Below are 10,158 nucleotides of genomic sequence, written 5' to 3'. Positions count from 1 at the left end.
TATATATATATATATATATATATATATATATATATATATATATATATCTCCCCTCAATAGTGTTACTTCTAGGACCCTGAGAGACTTAAATGTAACCACGTATAGCCTATCTCTGGGTATCCATATTTATCAGAGTAAGGACAGGGTGGGTTGAGTCACTTAAGGAGAGAGTAGGTATTAGCATGTCCCATGTAAGGAGTGATCTATTGTGTTAAATTAGTGGGTAATTATACTATGCCACATTACTCCAGTCTTGCCACTAGTGATACACTTCCTTAAACCTTCCTTAGAGTATCTATTCAACTTCTAAGTCATTGGACTAATATGATAAAAAGTACCTCACATCTCCCCCAGTTCAGATCCATCTAAATAACTCACATGACATTTTTATAGAAATTCTGATGTGTCCTTGGGTGGAGGAGACTAGGGGTCAAGATCTGTTTTGATGGCTGAAGAGCAGGGATCTCTGAGGTCATCTTGGACCTGCCCAGAATCAAAGCTGAATCCTTGGGGTTGGCATAAGAGTAGCCTTATGGATCTTCTAGGATGAACACTTAACCTGGGGTCCATGAAGTTTGAAAAATATTTTGAAAACTATTTCAATATAATTGTTTTTCTTTGTGATTCCATGTATTTTATTTTATGCATTTAAGAACATATCTTGAGATGGGGTCCATAGGCTTCAGACTACCAAAGGAGTTTATGATACAAAAAATAGTTAAGAACCTTTGCCCTATCATGAAGGAATACTGTAGGGATGACTCCTCTATGAAGCTGCCCTTGAGTAAAAGCTGTCTCAGGCATCTAGGAGATTATGGAGAATTGGATACACTACCAGATATGAGAAAATAGCTCCCAAACCTGAAGGAACCCACTGAAGAAAAAAACAAACTCAAAAGTCAACATGAAATACTGCACAATATTATCTCTTTTGAAGGCTTCTCTAAACACAGATTTCCTCATGGCTCCAACAGAAAAGAAAAGAAAAAAATATATGGATATATACATGTGTGCATGTGTATGTATTTATGTATGTATGTATAAATAAAAGTCAACCAGTGGGTCTGCTCTCATCTGTACTATGTTCCTCTGATAGCCAGGGAAGTACTGCTTCAGTTCTATGTTTCTACACATAACATAATTGGGAAATGGCTTAGAATCCAAGGCTGTTGGCAAAGTCATATGTATGAGTAACCAGTTCCTGATTCCACTCACAAATTTCTAGAACACTGACTCAAATAATCTTGTAGAAGTCTTTCCCCCAATAACTCCTTTTTGGACACATACATCCATGCAGTTTAGCAGTTTTTTAAACTCATGCAACACATCCAGGTTTAAGAAGGTCATATATTCCTGGGAAGATTCCAGGTTGTGGATGAACTATTACTAAGACACATGCACAGTTCAGTGACAGGTACAATTTAGATGGAACACACAGAAAGTAAAGGAGCTGAGAATCTACAGGAGTCAGAGGAAGGCTAGCTCATCTCATTTTAGCACTGGGAAGTCATCTTCATCCCTACCATTTCATTGGCTTGCTACAGCAACAGTTATACTAGCCTGAGAAAGGGCATCAGACTCAATCAAAAATTACTCTGAGGGACACTAGTCATTTGCTTTTGTGGTCAGCTCAGTTTGTAATGTGAAATCCTTGCAATCTCCTTCTATTTCCAATCTGCAGTATAGGGTAAGCATTAAGTCACACCCCTTGGGTTCACATTTAAGCATGCAAAGCACACTACTCTGGGTAAAAAACAGCACCTTGGACAAGAAGTTCTCATGACTTAAAATGAGAATGGCCCTGAGAGGTTTTGTGAACCACACAGACATAAAGAATCGGTGGTGGCTAAAGATGTTGGACATACTGGATGGGAAGCACAGTTAGTACAGACTGAGGATCTGGGCTGGGGCCCAGCCCGCTGGCTCCTCTTGCTCACAGACATTCCACACTGCCTCAGGCCACTTACTGTTTGCTTACCTGCTTATGGTTGCTCGCCCACCATTCCCCATACTCTCTTTGGGAGTGAAACACTCTATTTCCGACTTGTTCTGGGCCAGTCTCCTGCCTTTGTACCTAATGAATCATGACAACGACAGGAGCAAAGAGAAAGAGGTGATTGTGTGCTGGGCAGCTGTGTGGTGGAAGAGCCAATGTGAAGAGGGATGCTTGAAAGAGGGCCCAGAATATAGGACTTTCCAAAGGCACCAGTCACCCCATATTAAAATCCACAGTCCTACAACACAGCAGGAAATCTCAGCCCAGCTCTCTCTTCTCACTCTAACAATTACTGTCAGATACCTTTTTATATTATGCAAATATTCATTAAGTACCTAAAGGCATTGTATCCTGTTTTGTTTTGTTTTTTTCTTTGATAGACAGCAGTTTATATCATTGCTGTTTGATTAAAACCTCATTAAATAAATTTAGCTTCAATGTCTCTTACTAATCACAAGCAAAATCATCATTAACCTACATTTCCGGAGCTTATGTAGGGTATTATGTTGGGCACTTGGGACACAATGAGGTCTGAGATGGATTCCTGGCCAAACCATCATGCAACTGAAGCTTAGCTCGCAGTGTAGAAATGCCTAAACTGTTAAGGCTGGATTTTGTAGGTTTTTTTATTTGAAAATATTCTATAATGCTCCTCTGAAGATATTAAAAACTTCATTTCAAAGACAAATTTCACAATGTAAAATTACTACAAGACAAATTTATTTTTTTTACATCCTTAAATTCATATAGCACTTTAAAGTTTTCATAATGTGGTCACAAGTTACACCAAAGACCTTTTGCTGGTGTGAAGACTCTGTCCTATTGACTTACAAGTGTGGGAGCTCCTACCGATGCTGAGAGAAACCCATTTAAAACCAAAAAGGGATTTGAACCCTGGTTTTCACGACTCTAATACAATATGCACTATACCAGAGGCGTCAAACATGTGACTCATGGGCCTCATGTAGACTACAACTCTCCCAAGGGTGGCTGGAACCAGATTAAATGCAACTGGGAAATTTTCAACAAAATAAATTAATCCCTCCCCCCAAAAACAATATTGATAACATTATATTGTAAAACCAAGTCAACATGCAGCCCTGAGGAATCCTTATGTTTGATTTAGTGGCCTCATTTCTTTTTGTTTTCAACATGACTGCAGTCTACCACACTGACTCAGTTACTTATATTACCATATTTTTGGATTTTCACAACAACCCCATGAAGAAGGTGTGATGGGCTCTTATTTCCATGTCACAGAAATGAAGTGACTTAAGATCATGTAGAACTGTGATCTGGCTGAGATAATGAATGAGCAGATCATTTTCCTTCCCTCAGTGTTGGAAGTGATTGTCTGGTCCAATTCCTTACCTCAAGTGCTTATCTGGTCCAGTTTTCTACCTTCAGGGAGATAAAAGTATTATTTTCCTTACTTTATTCACGAGGAGGACAAGGTCTCAAGAACCTGAATAACATACACAGTGTCGACTAGAAGTAGGCAGCAGAGCCAGTACTGGAATCCAGGTTTTCTGAATCCTAATCCAACACTTCAAGACACTAGGACAAGCTTTCAAGATGCCAATTCTGACAAAACATGGAGTTAATATGAGTCTCAAATGCAATGTGAGTTTCTAATGAAGTAAGAAGTTCTTTTGATTATAGGACCTTTCCACTATCTCTTGTATGCAAAACAAGGTCAGGGATCCATTAAAGTTTGATTGAAAAACTCATTTGTGCTTTCAGATGAGATATGGTTTGGTTGACTGTGAATCAGTTAAGAGCTACCTAATCATATTGGCTGTATTTTCAGACCCTCTAGTTTCTATTCATCCACTCTCACTGCCCTGCTCAAGGTAACAAATGATGCTTTAATAGCTGCAGGTTGCTGCCCATGCTTATGAATTTTGGCTTTGATTTAGCTTGTAGGAAAGGTTAGGCTATCAGTTGATTATTTATAAATTTGAAGACAGTGAAAGAGCAGGGAAATTTCTCTCCAAAGGGGGCAGGTTTACTTTGTTATTATTCTTCAAAGCACCTTTTCCAAAGACAATAAGTTGTTATACAAATAATCGTGTCATTAATCATTGAAATATCCATGGAAATATGTAAGCAGCTGTACAGATATGGTCGAAGCCCTGGACTTGGAATCAGAAGACCTAGACTTGAGTCCAGGGCCTGTTACTATATAGCAGCAAGATCTTGGGCAAACCACTAAAACTCTTAGTTTCTGCATTTATCAAATGGGGACAATGACCTAGCAATCTTACAAGGTCTTTTGAGTATCAAATGAGATCATAGGAACAAAAATTTAGGGATAAGAGAGAGCAAAAAGTTTATCTAGTCCACTCCCGTCATTTCACAGATGAAAAAAGTGAGGCCCAGACAGCCTAAAGTGATTTGCCCAAGATCATATGGGTAATAAGCGGCAAATTTCAGATTCACACCTATATTCACTGATTCTAATTCCAATGTTTCCCACATAAAATGCTTTGTAAAATTCTCTAAAAATGTGAAATGTAAGTTTCTTGAGGAGATGAATAGACTTTCTGGTTTTGTTTTTATATCCTCTATATCTATCAGAGTGCCTTGGGCCATAATAGGCCCTTAATAAATATTTGCTGAGTTGAATTCAGTTAGATTTTATGTCCATTTTCCAGATAGTATATCCGTAATAACTTAGAAGGGGATAAAGTAACATATAGAACATATTTTGCATGATTTCAGTGGATGACCTGGCTGTGGGACTCAGATATTGTTTGGGGAAGAATTCTATAATATGATTTCAATATCAAGGAAACCTCTTAGGATTCCTCCCTTATTTACTTGCTAATGTCTCCATTATCTTTTGGTTGGGACAACCAGGGACTAAGCCTTTTCTTTCACAATGAGGGCTAAGATTTAAAATGAAAATCCACAAGTAGAAGGAACATATTGACTTCAACTCACAGTATCAGATATAAGAACAGATTCCTTTGAGGGAATAGATTTTGTGCAGGTGTGAAAAATGGGAAAGGAGGACAGGACAAAGCAGGACAGCACAAAGGGCCTGGGTATTGAAAGAAGGGAAGGCCATTTTGGAGTGAGGGCAGGGTCTTAGAAAGTACAAGCAGAGAGAACCCAAGATTTTTGTCCAATTCACAATTTTGTCTCAGGGTTGCCCTGCTCAAAACACTCACTGAAGATACTTGTTCCAATAATACCTAAAGTATTGGGAAAAAACTTTTCTCCACTGTTTTCTATCCTATCACCCTCTTTCTCTTTAATTATGCAAACATATTAAGGAAGAAGTTGCTCATCCTTCTGAATTCAGCTAGGTGGTACGTGGTTAGAGCACTGGACCTGAATTCAGGAAGACTTGAGTTCAAATCTGATTTCAGAAACGTACTAGCTGTATGACCCTGGGAAAGTCACTTAATTTCTACTTCAGTTGCCTTCTCTGTAAAATGGGCATATTAATAAGCCCCTGTTTCCCAGGGTGTGGTGAGAATTAGATGATATAATATTTGTAAAGCACTTTGCAAACCTTAAAGTGCTATATAAATGCTAGTTGTTGTGCTTATTATTATTACTATTATTATTGTTACTATTTTATCATCACTGTTCACTAGATACCTTTATGGTGAGGCATGCTCATGTATTGTAATTGCTGTTGTTATTATGTCATAGAAATATATGTATTACATAACATGTTATTATTATTACTACTACTAATGTAAGGATGCTGATGCTGATATTAGTAATAATGATGAGAGAGCAAGGTTTGGTAGACAGAATACTAGATACAAATTTAGTGGAATTTTGCATTTTGACACTGATGTATTTGTCCATGAGCAAATTACTTCGTCTCTCCAAGTCTCAATTTCCTTATTTGCAATAAAGGAGGTAATATAGCTTATACTACCTGCCTCACAGATTTCTTGTAAGAAAAACACTTTGAAAACCTTAAAATATTGTACAAATTACATTATTTACTAAGAGTGACAAATTGGAGTCAGCAGACCTAGGTTACTTGGGTAACCGGGGTAAGTATTTGTTCAAGTCACTTCATTTCTTTGGTTCCTAGTGCCTTCCGTTGGAAGATGAGAGGATTGGATTAGATGATTTCTAACCTCTCTTCAGATATTAAATCTATGTTCCTGAAATCTATGAGAATAATGATATTAATGCAGGTGGAGATCTGTATTGGTAGAAGAGTTTCCTCATTGGGAATTCGCTATATCAATGAAATAATCTTTACAGTCCAAAACAACAACAACCACAAAATCTCATATTTATATAGTGATTTGGGTTCTCCAAAATGTCTTCTTAGTGATCCTGCAAATTAAGTAACATTTTAAAATGCTGAGAGTTATTTTTCTACTTGTACGAAAACCACAGTAAAACTGTTCTGACTTGTTCAATATATTGGAACACATTCAGTAGAGTGTAAGCTCCTTGAGAGCAGGGATTGTTTTTAATTGCTGTCTTCTTATCCCTAGTTGTTATCATAGTGCCTTGTAGCTAAGTAGGTAAATAATAAGTGAATTTTGAATTAGAAAAAAAGATGGAGTACTTAAAGAGTCAGCACAAAGAAAAAAATTAGAAATTGTTTGGAACACTGCACTGCTACGATGATTGAATGTAGGATTTTAAGTGATTAATTGTAAAGGCGGCATGATAACAAAGGAGGGGTAATGATGATTTAAGTTTGTGTTTGGTAATGAAACTTTATTTGGACAGCATTATCCTAAAGGAGTCAGGCTAAAGATGTAAATAATTGTGTCTCTTCCAGCAAACTCCACACCCCCATCATCACTCCTATACACACACACACACACACACACACACACACTCACATTTTTGCCAGTAATGAAAGAGAGAATGCAGTAGCAGAGAGAATCTGAAGGAAAATGGTTCCCTTCTGGCAAAGAAGATGCAGGGACTTCATGTCCCTGGATCAGCAGACCAAAGTCAAAGATAAGGTTCTTTAGTAAGAGCAATTAGAGCTAACAGCAGGATATCAATGTCAATAGCAGTAGAAAGCACTCTTAGAGTTTTTAATGTATAAACTACGGTCTAGAAGGAGGTGCATTAGCTTGACCTGGTCATATGGGCTAGAAGGCTTCAGTCACCCAGAAAATATTCAGGGTAAGTGAAGGTTTATTATTTTTTTTTCTTAAACTTAATCTTCTATGACATACTAGAAATAACTACTGTTTGATAACAGTTATATTTCAGTGAATAAGTTACTTAATTTGTGAGTAGATGTTCTTTAAACACTGAAATAAACCATGTTGTTATAAGTAGCCATTTAAAAAAGATCAATATTTATGCTGTTTTAATAGCTATATTTTTGTAGACATAATTGGATAGATTCATATTTTTTCTTAGTTATCTGCACCTGGAGAAAACCGACAGTTGGGCCATGAAAATCTAATGGTACTAAGAACATGGGAATGTGGTTAGATGAAAATGACACTATATTTGGAATCACAGGACCTTGTCTTGAATTTTAGGACTGCCTCTTTTTATCTGTGTGATTTTGGGTAAGTCATTTCTCTCAGCCTTATTTTCCTCAGCTATAAAATGAGTCAGGTTGAATAAAACGATCTCTTTGCTTCTTTCCAATTCTAAATCTGTGATCCTATGATCACACTTGAAGAGTAATGAATCACAAAGGGATTTATTTAATCTGAATTGAAAATGAGGCATTATCCCATAAAGTTATATATTTCTGAAATAGAATTTTTTAGACATTTTGATATATGCTAGAACTATTCTTTCACTGGGGCAGTTTGGGGACATAAATGCATTAATCACTAATTAGGAAATCTAGTTTAACAGAACTCTGCCCTCCTCCTCCTCAAAATGGTATGAGTATGATAGATACAAAGGTGAATCTTAGATTCCATCTAGAGTAACTATCTCATTTTACAGATGAAGAACCAAGGCTTAAATCATACAGGTAGTAAGTGGCAGAAATGCAATCTGAACTCAAGTTCTCAGACTCTAAATATATTTCCACTGTATCATACATTATTATCCCTTCTTTACTGATGAAAAAATGAAGAGATCACATAGTAAACAGCCAAGCCACAACTCAAATCCAGTATTACCTTTAAATCTGTAAAATGGGTATAATCATGACTATGCCACCTAACTCATAGGGTTGTCTTGAGGAGCAAATGTGGCATTTGGCAATAATTTGTGCACCCACATATTAAGAACATTCCATGTGAAGGACCCTGGACTGGGAACTGAGAATAGAAAGCTAAAAAAAATACGTATGTATGTATATATATATATATATATGTATATATATATATATACACACACACACACACACACACACACACACACACACACACACACATATATATACACACACATGTATATATAATACTTACGTAACTTTCATTCCAGGCTCTTGAAAAGAAACCTTGGTAACTTTAAAGGTCTACATAAACACATTACTGTTCAGTACAAACGAAATGGTAAATTTTGGTTTATGACGGTCATCTGTAATGAACCAGGAAGTTGCCTCTTCAAATCATCCCCCAGCCCCTTGTCTTCTGTATTTACCAAGGACCTTGGAAGCGTGATTCACCCCCTGACAGCTATATAGTTCCATAGGCTTTGCCAGCTCTGATTATGGGACCAACCTGTATTAGATTTCCTTGCATACATCAGAGAAAGGATGAAAAGCCACAAGTACTGATGTGTGGGTTACAGTGTGAAATTAAAGGGAAGACAACCCAGAAACAGACTGTGGTAGCATTTTCACAGCAATTAGAATGTGGAGCTGGAGAGCCGATGGAAACAATGATTCACTCACAACTTTCAAAGGCCTGGTCTTTTACCAAGTTTTAAAAACCAGAAACCAGTTCTAGTTGAACTCAGGATTGTGTCTGCACAGCTATGGTTTAAAAAGGAAAGGACCAGGGACAGTATTTAACCAAACTCAATAATGCAAAGAACTAAAGATAACTGGCCACTTCTGTTTCTTTAAAAAAACAAAACAAAACAAAAATACTCCATTCATAAATAAATAAGTGAAATCCTTGGCTCTTTGCTCCAGCAGATCCTGTGGCGTCATGCCTCAGAAAAGTGATTTCACACAGCCCTGGTAAAATACCAAAGGGAATCATCCAAAAATGTCAGGCTGGGGAAAAAAGAATGTGACTAATAAATAGCTCAAGAAAACAATGTCCTGAGCCAATATTTATAAAAGCTTTTGAAAATCTACCATGGAATCTAATTTGTCTGTTCTAAGAGAGTGAGAAAGCATATATTCACAGGTGGATAGTCAGAGGCTTCAAGGACTTAAAATCTCCTAGAACCTAAGCTCATAGAAAACAGGACCCAAGTTTTATTAAATCAATTCAGAAAACATTTTTAAGGTATCCCCCAAATGCATAGTACTATGCTAAACCCTGGAGGAGATGCAAAGATTAATGAAAACTAGGCCTTTGCCCTCAGAAAGGATGTAATCTAGTAGGGGGAAATGACAGTGTATACTTGGATAATACTACAAAATAAAGTTTTGTGGTGGCATGGAAAGCTATCCAAGGTTGGAGGAAGGAAAAGCCAGCAGGGAAGGGCTTGGAGAAGACGGTGCATGCAGTAGGGTTTGATAACAGTTGGAAGCATTTCAGCAGTGCAGATAGAATCCTCCAGTGAAGGGTGTATTCTGGGCATAGAGATTGGCATGTGGAAAGGAGCTCTCTCTCTCTCTCTCTCTCTCTCTCTCTCTCTATATATATATATATATATATATATATGTGTGTGTGTGTGTGTGTGTGTGTGTGTGTGTTTTTCTAAAAAGGCTCTAGTCATTCACCTTTTATCTCTAGTACCAACTTGCACAATTGATTCCATATTGTAGACTAGCATAAAAGTGCTAACTAACTGATAACTAACCGATCTATTAAAGGTTATGTCAGTATATTCATATAGCCGCAGTTGACCAATGACATTAACATCCCATTACTCCCCTCTTCTCCCAGCATAGTTTAAAAGACAGAGACTGATCTATTTTTATAAATACTGAAGTCATCACCATGGCATGATTTTGGGGTTTAAGACCCCAGGATACTCTAGAACTACAGACAGTGAGAGTTGGAAAGAGCCCTAGACATCATTTCATTATATAATTCTAGAGTAATAAAGTTTAGAGGCAACAA

At 37.2% G+C, this 10,158-nt stretch overlaps 1 protein-coding gene across 2 annotated transcripts in view; it reads right to left on the bottom strand.

The window, feature by feature from the left end:
* The window catches only part of GRM5 (glutamate metabotropic receptor 5), a 626,642-nt gene that overhangs the window by 20,824 nt on the left and 595,660 nt on the right, over positions 1-10,158 (bottom strand). The window contains exon 8 of one of the 2 annotated variants that reach the window (XM_027848255.1): positions 1,979-2,074. The exons of the other annotated variant lie outside the window; for it this stretch is intronic. Coding sequence (XP_027704056.1) covers positions 1,979-2,074 — 96 coding nt within the window. The remainder of the gene's footprint in view (positions 1-1,978; positions 2,075-10,158) is intronic. 2 annotated transcript variants of the gene reach the window in all.

Source organism: Vombatus ursinus, unplaced genomic scaffold (genome assembly GCF_900497805.2).
Source record: "Vombatus ursinus unplaced genomic scaffold, bare-nosed wombat genome assembly UNPS02005659.1, whole genome shotgun sequence".
NCBI lineage: Eukaryota > Metazoa > Chordata > Mammalia > Diprotodontia > Vombatidae > Vombatus > Vombatus ursinus.
The sequence above is the reverse complement of the archived record's forward strand: the minus strand, read 5'-3'. Positions and strand labels throughout refer to the sequence as shown.